Genomic DNA, 19,506 nt, shown 5'->3' on the forward strand with positions numbered 1-19,506 from the left:
AATATCTATTGCCTACTTAAACAAAGACTACAACTTAATTTGCTAACAGCATCTCTGATTCATCTGTACTGTGTGAAAGGCTCTTGCTATTGTCCCAGTATACTAAGAATTGTATACAGCATGGTGCCATAAAAAAGGCATTACACTTGAAGTCAGAAGACCTGGGTTCAAATACCAAGTGCAGGTGCACCACTTAAAATCTGCCTGATATTAGGCAAGTCCCCTATCTTTTCCGAGGTTCAGTTTGCCTCAGGTTCCTCATTTATAAAATGAAGGTGTTGGACTAGATGATTTCAAAGTTCCCTTTCAAATGTAAGCTATGAAACTACAATTCTAGAGATATCAGCTTACTCCACAATGTATTTTCTCATACTCCCTTCTCACAGACATTACTCCTCTCTTATTACTAGAAATTCTTTTCCAGACTACACAGATTGTGACAAAACTGGATCATGCCTAATCTTGTTAGATTAAAAAACATACAACTCAAATAGCCAAAGTTGTATGGTGTCAGTAATTTACTCATCAACAATGCTTGAAATCTGATTCTGAAAATATATATTGCCAAAAAAACCTTTTGACTATCTTAAAGACAAAGAGCTCTTGTCTAAAAGATATAGCATTGGTGAATTAAAACCACAAAGAATAAGAGCTTAAAAGTTGTTTTTAGGTTGAAAGGGACATTAGCAATAATCTGAATGAAATATTAACCCAGCTCTGGTTAGGTCAATCTGGTTTTTTTTATTATAATAGTTTTAGATTACTATGTTTCTGATATTAATAAAAACCCCACAAAACCAAAGGGATAAAATTTCAAAGTCCTACTGTGAGGTATCTCTAAGCAAGTATCCACTGCCTCCAGGTGAGAGACATGATTCAGAATATATAAGCAATTCCTTTAAAGTTAACCATAGTTAATATGGGAAGGCTTTCTGGTAACCTTACCTCTAAGACTCTGATATCTCTTTCTGTCTATCTTTCTTTGGTAGAGGCCAGGGGGCAAGGGAAGGGAACCAGATCTTCAATTTCATTGTTACAGTGAAGAAATTCTCTGTGCTGAAGATTGGTAGCTTCTTCAGTCATAAATAGCCAACTGGGACACAAAGTAGACATTTTGACTCTCAAGCCCAGCTCTCTAGCCTCTATACTATGTTGCCTCTGAGTTATCCCTCTCAAAAAAAATTTTTTTTTACTAACTGGAATTTTTTTAATGGGGGGTGGGGTGAGGAAAGAAGGGGATAGGTCTGAATCTGTAATATCAGTTGCCTGGGGAGCTGAGAGGTTAAGTGACTTGCTCATGGTCACACAGACAGTGTGTGACAAAGACAGAACTTGAACGAAGTCTACCTGACTCCAAGGCCAGCCCTGCACATACAAGGCTATGCTGCCTCTCTATAAAGTAAACAAAATGTTCTTATATGCATCTTCTCCTACAAGTTCTTTGTAGCTCACTAACCAAGCTAATTTTTCAGTCAATGTCTTGACTGTTACCAAATACACTGTCAAAGTATTTGACTACTTAATAAATTAAGTAAACTAATTAAATAATATTTAAGACATTATTTAAAGACATTTTTGAATATTATAAATATTAAAAAGGAATAACAACAAATAATGTTAGTTTTTAATTTCACTGTAAGTTCACTAATAAAGATTACTATTTAAAAGGTTTGAGTTTCCCTCAAATTAATGTCATTTTGCAATTATTTGAGGTGCCTAATAAAAAAAAAAGTGGCTTAAAAATTACGTATGTACATCAAACTGTAAAGGCATTTGTTTCTTTGTGGGAAGAGGACGGATGTTCATCCACTTCTTACGTTCATTAGACATCACTCTCATCGCTCGACGATCTTTGGTCCACCTAAGAAAAATGGAGTTCAGAAAAGCAAAGACACACTGGCAATAGGTACAACATATAGGAATAGATACAAAGTTTGTACCTCAAGGGCCATCAGAGATTTTATTTATTTATTTTGCTTAACCCTATAATAAGTGACATTTCACAATGTTAGAAATAATACCTCACTTTATACTGATATTTCCATGAAAACTTTTGCTGTTGAGCATTTAAAATTAAAGGAAAAATCAAAATTTAGTCACAAAAAATCAAATTTAAGAATTTTAAAGTGACAATCCTAAAAATTAATTCTTCACTTCTGACTTCCTAAATTATTTGCTTTCCCCTTGCCCTCTTTTCATGCTTTAACTTTTCTTTCTATGTTGTAGCTCTCATAATTTCTCAACAACATATCTTCCAACCTATAAAGTAGATAATAATAAAACTAACATTTGTTTTGTACATGTTACTTACGAATGCCCTGCTTTAGCACTACAGTATTTTCTGTTTTTATCTGGTTCGATGACTTGACCGTTTCTCAAACACTGGGCACATACAAACTTTATCTTTAAATTAAGAGATCCATATTTTATTTGATTTCCAGGTACCTTAAATAAGAAAAAAAAATTTAGAAAAAAAAAAATTACAGGAAAATTAGAAGAATTTTTCTCCAAATCAAAAAGATACCACTATACACACAAACTAAATAATATGTCTGTTTTTAATAACATCTATAACTCACCCTAAAATAAAGAAAACATTTAGATAGGGCAATCCTCTGTATTATAATAATAACAGTAATAACAACAATGAAAATGGCTAGTGTTTATATAGCACCAGTACTATGTGCCAGACATTGTGCTGAACACTTTATAAATATTATTTCATTTGATCTTCATAACAACTCTGAGAGGTAAGTGCTATTATATACCCTTTACAATTGAAGAAATTGAGACAGAGGTTATTTGACTTGCCCAAGGCCATACAGCTACTAAGTATCAGAGACTGAATTTTAACTAGGTCTTTCTGACTCCAGATCCAGCAGTCTATCCACTGTGCCACCTAGCTGCCTCTCTTACAAAGTAAAATGTATTTATTTATAAGTAACCACAAAGTACCCACATCTCTGAGAAATAGAAGATGCACTGCCATTTATAAGGAAATACAGCTAATGCAGTAACTACCAATGCAACAAACAGAAGCAGATGCTCTAGAAATACTCTGGGTGGTAACGAACTAAAACATCCTTTTTCACATGAATTTTTTGACTTGACTTTAATTAAACAGAATGTTAGTTACCACATGTAGGATGATGTCATCATAGCTCCAGAGCAAGAACTCTAGAGCTAGTACTCAGAGCCAAATTGTCCAACTACATCATTTTACAAATGAAGAAACCGTGGGCCAGAGAGGTTAAGTGTTTACTGCCTGCAGTCCTCCTTCTAACACAAAAGTCCAATTTGTTGCCCACTTTACAACTCTAGCTCTCCTGTAAATGTTCTTCCCCAAGTGACTGCCTTTCTTACATGTATTTGTATCTCCAGTGCTTATTATAGCACATAGTAAGTGCTGAGAAATGATTTTTCATTCATTCATTCATTGCCCAAGATCACACAGGTAGTAAGCATCAGAAGAGGCAAATGAACCCAGGTCCTCCAACTCCAGAGCCCATAATGTTCTTTCCACTCTACCATCTAAACTATATTGAAACCAATTTAACAAGTGATTTCTCTCATATTAGTCCCAAATGGGATGTCAAATGCAGAGCATTCAAATGGAAATACCTGTGCTCCATGTGCTTTTGCTTCCATGTTTTGCCAATACTGCTTAGATTCTTGAGCAATGGCATCATGTGTTATACCTAGGAAGTACAAAAGCCTTTATTTTAATTATTTCCATAATAACTTCCACTTATTTAGTAGAAACTCAAAAACGTCAACCAACGTTTATATATATTCATATATATATGCTCATTTATATTCACTTCCTCATCTACTGTTTAACGAACAAGGTAGTACTGTATTTGGGGGGAAAAAATTCAGCAAACAATCATTCTGAATTCCTAAGAAACCTTTCCTCCTAAAAAATTCATACCAAACTCATTTGTAGCAACAACTTTAAATTAGACTCAATGCAGGCATTTTCTTAAAAAGTAACTCAATGGTGTACCTTACCAAAATGACAGCTTCTACAGTTCTTAAATTCTAACCTACAATTTTACAGATGTTCATATAACGCTTTATAAGGTGGCCTTACAGTTTCTGGTGAAATGTACTTTCAGTTCTCACACACCTGTTTCCTTTTGTATTATCCAGACTTTTAATTCTATAAGGCTATGAGCATAGTAACACTCATCTTCCCTTAAGCAACCATAGCGAACTTCATGCCGACACAGATCAAGTTGACACTGATTATGGAAAGCACGGATTTTAGAATACTTGACTGAAGTTTCTCGTAAAATGTGAACGAGGCACCTAATGCGAAAAGGGAGGCAATATTTCAATTTTCTGCAAAAGTATGTACATTTCAAAAAATAAATCATAAGCAACATCAAAGGTCTCTATTGAGAATGTATTTTAAGTCATAAAAACAAAAAGTAAACTTAAAAATAACTGTCTGATGGAACCCCTTAATATTAAGCAATCTATGTCATATAATGCTTTTATTATATATAATAGTTAGGTCAAAGAATACGATCTAATCTATGGTATATCCCAATTCATGCACTTATGACAAGATTCTTTCACATTAGTGAAATATCAATTTAATTTTTTCTTCACCTGAAAAGGCCACTTAAAAATTCCTTTCTATGGACTACTCTTTAAAATAATACCAAAAAAGAACAAAATAGCATGACAATACCACTGATTCTATTTGGTATTGAGAAAGAAACTTTATGTACTTTCTACTTTTTCATGACAGAAATGAGAAGAAAAAATGCCAACATACTTGTTGTCTTCAAATTCATGCTTTGTAACTGGGTGAGAACAAGAAGAAGAAATATCTTTATTTCTCCTGCTTATTATTCGGGGCTTATGATCAAAACATTTCTGGAACAGACAAGAAGTAGGGTTTATCATAAAGACAAAATCTAAAATAAAAATTCCCTAACTAGAATTTTGATTTTATCATCACAGTATTTCCAAGGACCCACTGCAGACATTCACTAATTTTTCTATTCAAAATAAGTTTTTTTAAAAGATTCAATTTTATAAAAGCTTTCAAAGAAAATGTACATTTAAACTGATAACTGCCAAAAAGCCTCATCAAAATTTTGTAGCAGAAGAAAAACTTGGAAAATGTACCTCACAAAGGAATATAAATTCTCCATGATGTTCTTGAAGAAGTTTGAACACTGTGAAGTTTATCTTTCCACTGCCACCAAAAAGAGCCTCTCGACTAAATGCACCTTTTCGTTCCAATGTCCACACATCAATCTCTTCTTGGCAATAGGCAAAAGTACAGTGACCTGGATATCTACACTCTTCCTCAGCAGCAACATCTATGATTAAAAAAATTAAATTGTAAGAGTTTAAGGCATTTTGACAGTTTAAAAAAAATTTATAATATTTAACATAATTTAGGACAAACCTCCAATACAACACCATCATCCTTTTTACTTTGTAGAATAGTCCAGATACAGTTTGAACCTACATACACATACATCTGACATTTCATAAGCATGACATAAACAAGCTTAAAGAAATGCTATCCATAATAGAATCAAGTTTTTACTTTTCAAATATTTTGAAGACAATTTTACACGTTTATGTCATGGTTTCAAGAAAGCTTCTATCCACTAAATGTTGCTGGCCCTATGCAAATTCAAAGAACTATTCAGGGTAATTTGATGTGAAGGGACAATACATTTCAAAAGAGTGCTGACAAGAAATAAACACTCTAAAAGGAGTGTTTATCTCTAAACACTGGACAACAAAGGTCTCAAAGCTACTGTTTCACCAACACCTCAAGCATTTCACCGATGTTATTCAGCTTAGCTCCAGTCAGAGGCAATAGGACTGAGATGGTTTTATTGATTGATTGACTGATTGATTGTTTAAGGGTTGGGTCTCCCTATCTCATACCAGATGGAAATGCAAGGGCTTTACTCCTAGGCTCAGTCCCATGACAATCAGTATGGGAGCTTTGAATTGCTCTTTGTCTAGCCCAGGCTGGTACTCCCCTCCTAAGACAATTTGGTAGCTCTCCCCCTCCTGGGAGCTTACTATGCTCAACTTACTGAGGAAAGCCGATTGGCTTAGTTCACTGAAATTCAGAACTCCTGAGCATCACTAGTTCACTAGCACTAGCCTCATCAACAACTGGAATTACAGCCATGCGCTACCACACTCAGTTCCTCCAAGATAATTCTTGAACTAGATTAGGACTCAGTTAACAGGTATGGACTATAAAACACATATAAGAGAACCTAAACACCAGGCAAATACAGTAAAAAAAATATTAAAAACCCACTCCAAATAACTTGCTTCTAGTTACTAACTTTAAAATAGCGACAAAGGTGATTTTCTGCCACCAAAGGATGGATAGTATAATAATAATAATAATAATAATAATAATTAGTAGTAGTAGTAATAATAATAATCTCTAGCACTTACATAATGCTGGAAGTTTAAAAAAGCCCTTTACAATTATTATCTCATTTGATTCCTACAACAACCCTGGGGGGTAAATGCTATTATTATTCCCAGCTTACAGATGAGAATACTGAGGCAGACAGATTAAGTGACTTGCCCAGGATCATTTAGCTAGTGAGTAGATGAGGCCAAATTTGAACTCAGGCCTTCCTGATTCCAAGCCTGGTGCTCTATCCACTGCACTTCCACAGAAATGTTTTTATTTCTTTTTGCTGATTAAGAGTATAACCAAAATATCCAGGTTGCTTAATCTGAAATATATTTTTCATCAGTAACTGAACACTTATTTTTTTCAACCCAATGAATAATAATAATAATAATAACAATAACATAATAAAATACCTTTACATATATAATAAGGCCCTTCATAATTTGTCTTTGTTGGTCGTGGACGTATTTTTTTCCATGATTTATCTTCAACATTCTTTATTCTCCCAATTAAAATGTCTTTCTTACATTTATGATCTAAAGTAGGAAGGTAGGTATAATCCATTAATTTAGGACCTAAAGAAACAAAGAGAAATATAAGATTTTAAATGGTTTAAGCCAGTTACAATCACAAACTGACATAAAAATAGAATTCATATTAACTGTTAAATTCCCACTGAAAATACCCAAATTATCTTTAATACTCCTAACTGGAAATTTTAAAAAACAACTCTCAAACTAAAGTGTAACTGTAATATATGTCAGATTACACAAGACACCTTTCAACATCATTCTACCTTCCACGTAAGGAAAGAACTAATTAAAATGTTCTTGTTTTACAATACTCAACAATTTAAACATGAAGAGCACAAAGCTCAAGATCAATCTCTCATCCAAGAATCCAAGTCTGCCCTCATAGAACAGCACCACCATCTCACTGATTATTTACACCATCCTTTTAATTTTCTCCAATTACATTGCTTTTCTTAAGATACAAAACTCTGAATTTCCCACAGCATCTTTTAAACAAAGATAGCTTATATTTTTTTGTTTTATTTTCAATATTTTTTTGGAGATAGCTAAGTATTTTCTTGTACTTTTTGACAAAATAAAGCCTTAGACCAATGACATGAGAAAGCATTCATTAAACTTCCTAAATATGTTCCCCTGATTGCTTGGAATCATCCTCTACCCTTAATTGGAATTCTGTTTCCTAAATATATTGTTGTGTACTTGTCAGTTTTCTACCCACTCAATTTTGGTACCACATGGCTCCTTCTAATTCATCCCCAACCAAGCTTCAACTCACTTTTCCCTCTGGGAGCTTGGGGAGGCATATTTCACTTTGTATGTTCTCTTTCACAGGATACATACTAAGGCTAAAAATAAATTAGCCCCATCATCAACACCTGGGATCCCTTACTGAATGAATGAAAAAGGCATTTATTAAATGCTTAGTATATGCTAAGTACAGGTGACACGTAGATCATGGTAGGGAGGGTGGGGTAGGAAGCAGGATCCCTGATCTGGGAGGTGCTGCCACTCTGGCGTTTACTCTTCCAAAAAACTGAGGCTAAATAACATCTTTTGTTTCCAGATATTCATCCCATCCCCCCAAAATCAGTGAACTATCCCTCTGAATGAAGAAAAACCGTTATGAAAAACCAATGAGCTGAGTTAGGCTGTGTATGAAATATTCTCTATCAGGAGTTTCCCACTTCTCTACCCACTGTTTATGCTTCTCTTTCACAAACAGGCTTATTTAGCCCATCCTAAGGATTTTTCTCCTTATATACTTTTTGTATTGATCTGGTTATATAACTCCTCAGCTCAAATCTCTACAATGCCTTCTTTCTTGCCTGCCAAGTAAGTGTAAGTTTCTTGGCCTGGCATCCAAAATTTTCTCATGATCTGATAGCATCTTGAATTTTTATACTTCTCTAGTATTATTTCCTTTCCATGGTCTAGGCAAACTGAAACACTTAATATCCATCCCAAAACAGCCTGCATTTTCCTGACTCTGTTCTTCTTTTAATCTCCCACTCTCAGCCTAATGCAGGAGTTCTTAACATTTTGGGTCATAGGCTCCATTACCAGTCTAGTAAATCCTAGGAACTGCTTCACAGAGTAATATTTTTAAATGCATAAAATAAAACACATAGGATTACAAAGGAAACCAATTATACTGAAATACAATTACCAATTTTTTTGGACAAATTCACAGACTCCAAGTTAAGAACCCCTCTCTTTTACTTCTTTTTTTTTTTGCTAGGCAATGAGGTTAAGTGACTTGCCCAGGGTCACACAGCTAGTAAGTGTTATGTGTCTGAAGTCACATTTGAACTCAGGTCCTCCTGATTCCAAGGCCGGTGCTCTATCCACTGAGTCACCTAGCTGCCCCATCTTTTACTTCTAACCCTACTCTTTTAAAGCCCAACCCAAATGCCAGCTCTGCCAGGATGGATTTTCTGATTTCTCCAGTTGGTAATGATCATTATTCACATTAGAATCCACATAATGCTGCTTACCCATTAATAAACATACAGTAGAATAAATACCATACAAAATAGTGTCACAAGCACCTGGTGGATGGTTAAGATTCTTGAGTGCAGGGACTCCAATTTATCTAACCTTTGTGTTTCTGCCCAGGGCCCAGCACAGTGAACTGTACACAAGCAACAGTTAATCAATGTTTGCTGAACTGGATCAAAAGAATTCAAATTCATACAGATAAAGTAAACAATTCATCAACATTCTTATACTTTAAAATTATTCCTAAACACAATATACAAAGCATTGTATGAGAAGTAAGCTATTAAAATATAACTAAAATGTAAACTGTAAGAAAATATTCCTACAAAAAAGATCTACTACCTAGACTAAGGTAAAAAATACATGGACATACCAGTGTAACTTCTTTAAATGAAGTATTCTGAATTCAAATCAAATTCAACCAAACTTTATTGATATTTTCCCAGAACTTGCCAAATATGTGAATCACATGACATGATCAACCTATCGTTAAAACTCTCATTTAACTATCACCAAAGTACACAAGTGTTTTTCACATTTGCTTACTTCAGAGACTGAGTTTAAACCTTACGAGATCTAATATATGAAAATGGGCACATTGTTACCAACAACAATTCCAGAGGAAACAAGATGAAATATACTACCCACTTCTTGAGTTTTCAAAGAATTATGATAGAGAGTGAGACATATTTTTGGGATATGGTAGGAATTTGTTTTACTAGACTGCATATTTGTTACAAAGGATTTTTTTACGGAGGGAGTTGAGTGGAATGAAAGAGGTAGGAGGGAGAAAAATAGGTTTTTGTTAAATGATAAAAAAAAATTAAATTTGAAAATGGGCACACAAGTCTTAATTTGATTATGGACATATGGGTCTTATTTTGTACAATGTCTGATACACAATTTTGGTCAAATAATTCTTTCAAGTAGCCTGGGTTATCGGTCATTATCAGATGAAATATATTTTTAAAATTATGCTTACATCCCTTCAAATTCACTTCTTTAAGCAAGGTAAATTTGCTGATCATCACTTCATGATCCAGCCATAAATCCTGCACTACCACTTACTATATGAACTTCAGCAAGTCACTTAACCTCTTCTGGGCCTCAGTTTCCTCATCTGTAAAATGAAGGAGGCTGGACTAGATGTAGATGGCCTTTCAGGTCCCTTCTAGCTCTAAATATATGATCCTATGAAATGAAAAATTAACAAGTAATTCATATACCTGATTAATACAATAATGGACAAATAAAATGAAATATCTGTCATCTACCAATATTTTTCTTGGTGATAAAAACTTCCAAACCAGGAAAGTCAGTAACTATACTACCATATTCCAGAAAAAAGTAGGGGAAAAAAATCCAAAGCAATATGTAATACAGTTATGACAAGAGACCAGTCATATATTCAGGATTGCCCTTTAGTTCCTATATGCTTTTTAGGTTATTTTTTTTATTTTAAAATAACAGGTGACATCATTTTATTTTTATACATGCCCAATCTGACACCCTTTTTTCAGTCTTCATCTATCTCAACCTATCTGCAGCATTCAGCCCTGCTGACCATCTTCTCCTCCTGGATACTCTCTTCTCTGAATGTTCATGACTGCTTCTCTTGGTTCTCCTCTCACCTAACCACTCTTATGACACCCCCTTTACTAGATCATCATCCATATTACACCCCACTGTGGGCATATCTTTTTGTACAGCAGGCTTCTCATCATTCCTGAAATGCACTCCTTCCTCACCTCCAACTCTTAGAATCCCTAGCCTCCTTTAAGTTCCAACTCTAGTGCTGCCTTCTACATAAAACTTGCCCTTATCACACACCTCTAGCTGCTAGTGCCGCCCACAATTACCTTGTTTTTATTTTGTACATATTTGGTATACACTTATATGTGTCTGTCCTGAGCCTTCTTTTCTTTTCTTTTCCTCTATACCCTTTCACTTGGCGTTCTGATCAGCTACCATGAAACTAATTACCTCTATGTAGATGACTCCAAGATTTTTACACACACACACACACACACACACACACACACACACACACACACACCCTCCACTCCAAGTATCTCTCCTGAGCTTCAGTTGCACATCTCCAACTACCTGTTGGACACTATAGATGTTCTAATAAGCATCTAAAACTAATGTGACCAAAACAACTCAAATCTTTTCCCCAAACTGTACCCATCTTCTAAATTTCATTTTTTCTATCTTCTACCATCTTTCTAGTCACCCAAACTCACAATCCTGACATTATCTTCAATTTCTCAGCCTATATGTACAATCAGCTTTCAAATATTTTTGTTTCTACCTACTCAATATCTCTTGTCCCCTTTTCTCTACACACAAAGACACCACCCAAGTTCAGAACCTCATCACTTCTCACCTAGACTACTGCAATAGCTTCATAAACAGTCTCTCTTCCTCAAGTCTCTTCCACTCCAATCCATCCTCCACAGAGCTACCAAAGTGAATTTCTTAAAGTTCTTAAAGTCTAACCACATAACTCTGATAGTAAACCAATGCCAATGGCTCCCTATTGCCTTTAGTATCAAATATAAAGTTCTCTGTTTGCTAGTTAAAGACCTTCACAATCTTACCTCAATCTACCTTTTAAGCCTTGCTGTTGCCATTACTACCCTTCCTGAACTTTGTGGTAAAGCTAGATGGAATTCTTGCTACAAACAATACACCCCCTATTTCCATACCTTTGTACAGCCTTTCTCCCGTACCTAGAATGCATCCCTTCCTCACTTCCAATTCTTAGGATCACAGGCCCCAGAACTGCTATTACTCTCTGCAAATCACCTGATTTTTATTTGTAAATATTATGAATATACTTATGTATATATACACACTTCTCCTGAGAGAAAATATGCTCTTCAAGAATAAAGACTGTTTCACTTTTGTCCTTTCCTCCCTAAAACCCATATCATGACTGACATGATGCACTTAATAAATGCTGCATCACTGACAGATCCAGAATAAAAAGAATTTCAAAATAGGAAATATTTTCACAATGTCTAAATAAACTAAATTCTTTAAAATACACATATATTTTATCAAATAAAAACAGTAACTTTCATGACTAGCACCTCAAAACGAGTAAACTGGTAAAAAAAATCAAAGTAAAGAAGATCTAAAAGATGAAAGTAAATAATTGTTGTTTCAGTCAAAAAGCCTAATGATTACCTAGAACTGATTGGAAAGAACACAACCAGCATATGGTATGTGAGGATTACTGGTTATTCCAAATTATACTACAGTCAATCAATAAACATATAATCAATTAACATTTATTAACTAAAAGGTCAAGATACAAAGAGGCAAAAGACAGTCCCTGCCCTTAAGAAGTTTAACACCTGGGGAAACAAGTAAACAAATATGTACAAACAAGCTATATTGAGGAAAAGTAGGAAAATAATTAAAAGAGAATTAAGAATTCTAGCATTAGAATTAAGAAGTGTTGGGAAAGGCTTCCTGTAGAAGATGGGATTTTAGTTGGGACTTGAAAGAAGCTGGGGAAGCTAAGAGGCAGAGTTGAGGAAGGACAGAATTCTAGGCATGGGGGACAGCCAGAGAAAATGCTCAGAGCCAAAAGATGGAATGTCTTACTCATGGAACAGCAAGGAGGGCAGTATCACTGAATCTAAGAGTGTGTGAAGTATGTGGGGCCTACGTTTCGAATGCCAAACAGAGGATTTTGTATTTGTTAAGAGGAGCCACTAGAGTTTACTGAGTAGGGGGAGTGTGACATGGTTGGATCTGTGCTTTAGAAAAATCACTTTGGTGGCTGAATGGAGGATGGACTAGAATGGGTAGAGAGACTTGAGACAGGCAGATCCACCAGTAGGCTACTGCAATAGTCCAGGCATTAGTTGATGAGCACATGTAGAAGAGTCATAGCAGTATCAGAGGACAGAGGGAGGGCACAGTTGAGAGATGTTGCAAAGAAGCCTTGGCAGAAGACTGGAAATGGGGATAGTGAGGCATCAATGATGACACCTAGGTTGCCAGCCTGAGGGATTTGAAGGATGATGTTGCCCTCAACAGTAATAGGTAAGTTAGGAAGGAAAAAAGATTTAGAGGGAAAGATAATAAACTCTGTTTTAGACACGCTAAGTTTAAAATGTATACTAAATATGCAGCTTGAGATGTCTGAAAAGCAGGTTGGAGATTCTAGACTGGAGGTGAGTAGAGAGACTGGGGCAGGAAAGGTAGATTTAAGAATCATCCACACAGAGATGGTAATTAAATTCATGGGACTTGATGAAATTACCAAGTGAAATAATATAGAGGACTCTTTTTCCTCTATATTCCATGACAGAACCAGGTGGGGCACCAAGTGCTAGAGATTCTGACTTGCATGAGAATCAAGCAAAGGAAACTGAGAAGAAGCAATCTGGTAGGTGAGGAGGAGAACCAGGAGAGAATGGTGTCCAAAAAATATAGAGACAAAAGTATCAAGGAAAACAGGGTGATCAATAGTGTCAAAGGCTGCAAGGAGGTCAAGAAGAATGAGGAATGAGAAAAAGACATTAAATTTGGTAATTAAAGAGTCATTGGTAACTTTGGAGAGAGCAGTTTCAGTACTTTTTGCTACATATTAATCAAATCAACTCAGTTTTCAATAGCAAATTTTAATTTATCTAAGGTAATACAATTTCTTCCATAGTCTGATTCTTACCCGATTTTATAAAACAGAGTTGACATGCTTGCCGCAATTCATGAGATCCTTCAAGTGGATTTCTTCCAGCTACAGATGAAGATACTTTAGGAGACCCACTACTAAAAACATTTCCAAAATCATTTCTAGGTTGACTTGAAATTCCTAGGAAACTCTCAGAAGCAAACAAACTAGCTGGTCCATTCATCTGTGAGAGAAATAAGGGATTTAAGGATATACTATTACCGGCTTATTATTTCAACATCACTGTAAAAAAAAACCACTAAAATAAACTAAATTCTCTATAAATATTGTACTTGTTAATACTTCATGCTGACTACTACTCAGCCCCTTAAACTTTTAAAATCAGACTTCAAACTCCCATTTCTAGGGGCCTATTTTTTGTTTCTTTTTTTTTTTAAAGAATAATTACTTCATTTAACTTTTTCATCCTCTTTGAAAAATAAAAAAAGTGAATTTTCTGCCAATAACAAAATTTTTATATACTTTAAAGTTTATGCTTAAACAATTCTGCTCAGTAAAATACATAATTCAATATGATAGGACTATCCTACATTTAAGGGATTTACTACCAAAATCCCCCAAAGAACATGATTTTCACATTGTTGTACACACCATAAACAAAGTGTGTTTAACAACTTATTCAACTACTTAAGCTCCTTCTTTTCTTATACAATAAACACATGTACTTACAAGTAAAATGGAAGAATTACTGTTGTTGAGTAGTGCTCCCTCTCTAGAAGTTGATGTGGGCAGATCTAAAAATAATAATAAAAAAGCTTCAATAGACTTTTTATTCCTATCATGCAATAAGAACACAGTAATTTAGTAATTCAGTACAGATATCTCTTTTCATGTCTGCCTTTTTGTATCTTAATTCCAAGGCATACTGAATTTTACAGATTTCTAAGTAATTAAATCTTCCTATTTTAATGAATATAACCTTTCCTCTGGAACCCAATCATGTAAAAATCATGCATTCAATAGTTCATGAATGAGTAGCAATTTCCAGATGTAACTGATATACTTTCAAAAACTACAGGATGTACCTGATATGCCATCAAGAACTACAACCCCAAAATGGCAAAGGTGGAAAATACAAGAGTGCTTCTCTAAAAACCATTAAGCATGAAAGCGTATTTTGCAATAAACAATGCACAAAGTTCATGGTTGCTTTCCTTTTCTTTCTCTCATTAATGATGAAGCCCTGTTTCCTTTCTCCCCTTCTCCAAGATCTGTCACCTGGTCAGTTTAATTTTGCGATGTATTTATGTATATAAAAATATTATAACTCAGGTCTTTCTATTTTTTTTTTATTTTTTTTTTTTTGCTTTTAGGCAGCTGGGGTTAAGTGACTTGCCCAGGGTCATACAGCTAGTGCATGTTATGTGTCTGAGGCCAGATTTGAACTCAGATCCTCCTTACTCCAGGGCTGGTGCTCTATCCACTGCGCCACCTACCTGCCCCCAACTCTTTTTATACTACCCTAGGCAAGTACTTGGTTTCTTCTCCTATAAAATGAGGGGGCTGAATGAGATGATCCTTAAGATTCCTTCCAACTCTACCTTGCTATTCATACAATTCCAGTTAGGACAAAAACTGAGTGGGCCCCCGAAAATATAAGCAGCCATCACAGCAGCTAATTCCATGGTTGACTTCCTGGCTAACCACAAATGAAGTCTAAAATATATTGCTTTCATTTAATAAATTTTTCTCTCTACTAGTGACTGACATATAATTTAGCAACTTATAAAATTGCCTATAATACATATAATACTTATGTAACTCACTATAGAGGTTTTAGCTTGAAGAGAAAAATCTAAAAGTTCACTGTTTTTCTAAACATAATACAAAAACTTTTAAATTTTCCTCTCTAAAACAAATGAAAAATCTTTCATTTCCCTTATTCTGATTTTTCTAGAGTTTGTCTCACCCTTTTTCTTTAAATGAAATTAAAAATTAAAGTAATTTTTGAATTAATTTAAATAAGTATACATAAATCATTAAACCACCTCTATATTATATTCACTTTTCAGAATCAACTGTTCTGGGGAAAGGAGGCAGAAATGACAAAAATATATAATAATTTAGCTAATTACAGTAGAAATTAGCATTTCAAGCAAAAGTAACTTTAAAATTTAAATCTAAGTCTCTATACTTTAAAATTGAATAACAAAGTCTTCCTAGTATCTATTAACCAGAAGGAAAACTTTTTTTAAAAAGCTACCAAACAACAATTTCATTATTTTGAATAAACTTGAAATATTTCAAATGTGACTCAAATGTTTACCTCTTTTGGAGTCACTCATTGAAAATGTATTTAAAGAAGAACAAAAATCTTCCAATGATGAAGTCAAAGGCTGTGGATACATTTCTGAAAAGGAAGATGCAGGAACATACCCTGCACACGTTCCTAATAAAGGTGCAGAAAAGGGTATACTAGGAGTTACACTAGATGTTGGAATGGATCCTCTGACTACTGTGGCTGTCTAAAGGAGAAAACAAAAAAAAATATTTTTACAAAGTATCCACAAAGAAAAATATTTAAGACTTAACTGTTTGAAATGCGATATACAACATATGATGAAAGCGTTCATCCTCACAAAAACAAAGAAATGCAAATTTAAATTACAATGAAATAATACTTAACACCAATAAAATTGATAAAAACAAATAAAAATGACAAAACACAATGGTGATGAGGCTATAAGAAAAAAAGTAGATACTATACATTGTTTTACAAAAAGACTGCACTGACTTGCATCAACCTGGTAACAGAACAAGAGTTACCAAACTGATCCATATTTGTCCTACTAATCTCACTATTAGAAACATATACCAGGGATATAATTACAAAGAAAAGTCTATCTAAAGCTGCTTTATCTAAACAGAAAAGCTGCTAATCTATAGCCTGTTTATTTCCTAGACAATGGAAAGGAAATGACTAGACTGTGGTATATGGATATAATAGAGTTCTATATTTCTATTAAGCATGACAAATGAGAAATATGTAGAAATTTTGGAATACATGTGAAATAATGTGAAGCAAAAAAAAAAAAGAATGAGAAAGACATATAACAATCCTCTAATGCTAAACTATACACATATATATAGTTAATCAATGCTGTTTCTTATACTGTTGAACCCAAAACTGAACACAATACCCCAGATGAGGCCTAATAAGGATAGAATACAACGATAATATTATCTTCCTATTCTTGAAACCTAGGAGTTTCTGAATGCAGCATAAGACTACATTTACTTTTTTGGCTGCCACAAAATACTGCTGACCCATAGAGCATGCAGGTCACTAAAACCCCAGATATTTAACTGCTATCTAGCTATGCCTTCCCCCATCTTGTACGTGTGAAATTATTCTTCTCTACCCAACTGCAAGATTCTACACTTATCAATAATTTAATTTTATCTTATTAGATTTCATCTGATGTCAAGATATTTTTGGATTCCGAATCTTATTATCCAATGTGTTTGCTATCTCATCCAACTTTCTGTCACCTGCAATCCAAGTAATTAATAAAAAATACAAAACAGAACAAGGCCAAGCACAGATCCTTAGGGTAGTCCAATGGAGAACCACTGTCACAATGACACCTAACCATTAACGACTATTCTTTGAGTCCTGCCATGGGAGCATTTCTGAATACATCTAATTATATGACTGTCTAATTCATTTATCTCTATCTTCTCCAGAAGAATAGTCTGAAATACTTTATCCAAGGAGATCCGAAGAATATTTAAAGGGAACTATTGGTGTTATTACATTTACATACTTATATATACTTCATAGCATATAATTTTGAATATAAAAGGCATAACATTTAGCAAAGTCATTAGATTAAGGATACATGCTTCAAAGCTTAAATCAAAGAATAACAACTAGAGATCAGACGATCCAGTTTGAGGTTTCTTTTGAAATCCAGATTTAAAGTATCACTAACTTACAGGTAAGATAAAAAAAGATTTATCGGAATACCTAATGGAATGCAAATGTTACTTTATCCAAAAGTTAAATTCATTTTTGTCTGTAATAACAACAACATTTACGTAGGATTTTTTATATATCCCCAAAGTGCTCGTGTGAGGGGAAAAAAAGTCTTCTGGGAACAGTTCTGTGAAGTTGAAGAAGGCCCATAAGGACACAGAAGTACTAAGAGCATGCAGTACTAAAATCTAACTCCTATGTAAAGAAGATGCATTTGAGGAAAATATCCATTCAGATGGATTTAGTTGTAACTCTGTGTTTTATGTTGAGATTCTAGGTTTACTCCTGCAATGCTACACTTTGGGACTATATTCTAAATAGTTTGCCATCCCCAATTTATTTCTAGAATGTTTGGAAAATAACAAGGTCCTAGGAAAAAGTGACAAAACAAAGATAATACACACAGACACAGACACAAATACACACACAAAGTCCTTAAAACTCCCATTCTCAAGAGACCCATTGCTTGATATTTTTCCTTTTGCTTCCAATAGGCCTCCATGGCATCCCTCCCAGACACATGTGGATTTTAATTTTAATATATGAGAGAGACTGAGAAGGCCTTGCTCATTTGAAATATAATTAGAAAAAATATATAAATACAGATGAAATGATGTGGATACATATAAGACTATGAACTCTGGAGATAAGAGCTGCTTTCCTGGTTAGTTTGTTATGAGCACAGTCCTTCATTAAACATTTTTTAAGCTATGAGCCAAGCCCTGGAAATACAAAGAAGGAAAGAATACAGTCTCTATCTTCAAAACACGCACAGTCTATGGGGGAGACAATATATAAATTACTATGTACAAACATAATATGTACAGTGTAAATGGAACATAATCTCAGAGGGAAGGCACTAGCGGTCAAGATCAAGAAAGGCTTCTTATAGAAATTGGTAGCTAAGCTTAGTCTTGAAAAAGGCCAGAAAAAAGTAAGAGGGTGGAGTGAGTAGGGAGGACATTCTAGGCATGAAGAACGAGTGAAAAGACTTGAAGTCAGGAAATTAAAGTGTCATAGTCAAGGAATAGCAAGAAGGCTTTAAATGCCAAGCAGTGGATTTTATATTTGATCCTAGAGATAATAAAGATCTACTAGGGTTATGAGTGAGAAGGTAATGGAGACATGATCAGACCTGCATTTTAGGAAGACCACTCTGGCAGCTGAGTGGAAGATGGATTGGAGTGAGAAAGATTTGAAGTGGAGTGATAAGGACTTGAACAAAGGTAATGGTTATGTCAGTGGAGAGAATGGGAGAATATGAGAGATGTTGTGGAGGAACAAATGAAAAGATTTAACTGACTGGACATGTGGGGTCCATGCAAGTGAGGAATTGAGGATGAGAATATTCTTACCCTCAGAATTAACAGGCAAGCTATGATGAAGAGAAAGTTTAGCGGAGAAAAATGATGCATTGTTTGGGACACATTAAGTTTGAAAAGCCAACAGGACATGTGAATGTCCAAAAGACAGAATAGGGCTGGATATACACCTACGGGAAACATCTGCATAGAGATGATCATTGAACCACACGAGTCAATGAGATCACTAAGAAAAAAGGAATAGAAGAGGGGCAGCTACGTGGTACAGTGGATAGAGCACCAGCCCTGGACTCAGGAAGAACTGAGTTCAAATGCGGCCTCAGACACATAACACTTACTAGCTGTGTGAGTCTGGGCAAGTCACTTAACTTCAATTGCCTCACCAAAAAAAAAAAAAAGGAACAGAAGAGGAATTCTTAACCTTTTTTGTATCATAGATTCCTTTGGCAGTCTAGTAAAGTCTATGGGTCCCTTCTTAGAATGATATTTTTAAATGCATAAAGTATAAAATACATAGGATTATAAAGGAAATCTATCAT

At 34.6% G+C, this 19,506-nt stretch overlaps 1 protein-coding gene across 4 annotated transcripts in view; it reads right to left on the reverse strand.

Moving 5' to 3' along the window:
• Positions 1-19,506, reverse strand: part of ZC3H7A (zinc finger CCCH-type containing 7A) — a 55,397-nt gene that overhangs the window by 11,290 nt on the left and 24,601 nt on the right. For 2 of the 4 annotated variants that reach the window (XR_013485982.1, XM_020972522.2), the window contains exons 10-19: positions 15,933-16,131; positions 14,336-14,400; positions 13,643-13,829; positions 6,835-6,996; positions 5,143-5,339; positions 4,787-4,887; positions 4,130-4,311; positions 3,622-3,698; positions 2,312-2,445; positions 1,756-1,861 (exon numbers count right to left, since the gene is read on the reverse strand). Coding sequence is in view for 2 of the 4 variants with exons in the window: in XM_020972522.2 (XP_020828181.1) it covers positions 1,756-1,861; positions 2,312-2,445; positions 3,622-3,698; positions 4,130-4,311; positions 4,787-4,887; positions 5,143-5,339; positions 6,835-6,996; positions 13,643-13,829; positions 14,336-14,400; positions 15,933-16,131 (1,410 nt within the window). In the remaining 2 variants the exon portion in view is untranslated. Of the gene's footprint in view, positions 1-945; positions 1,094-1,755; positions 1,862-2,311; positions 2,446-3,621; positions 3,699-4,129; positions 4,312-4,786; positions 4,888-5,142; positions 5,340-6,834; positions 6,997-13,642; positions 13,830-14,335; positions 14,401-15,932; positions 16,132-19,506 lie in introns of all 4 variants that reach the window. The other 2 variants (XR_002321707.2, XM_078152778.1) reach the window with 2 other exon arrangements.

Source organism: Phascolarctos cinereus, unplaced genomic scaffold (genome assembly GCF_003287225.1).
Source record: "Phascolarctos cinereus isolate Bilbo 61053 unplaced genomic scaffold, phaCin_HiC Scaffold_4;HRSCAF=312, whole genome shotgun sequence".
In the NCBI taxonomy this organism is placed as follows: domain Eukaryota; kingdom Metazoa; phylum Chordata; class Mammalia; order Diprotodontia; family Phascolarctidae; genus Phascolarctos; species Phascolarctos cinereus.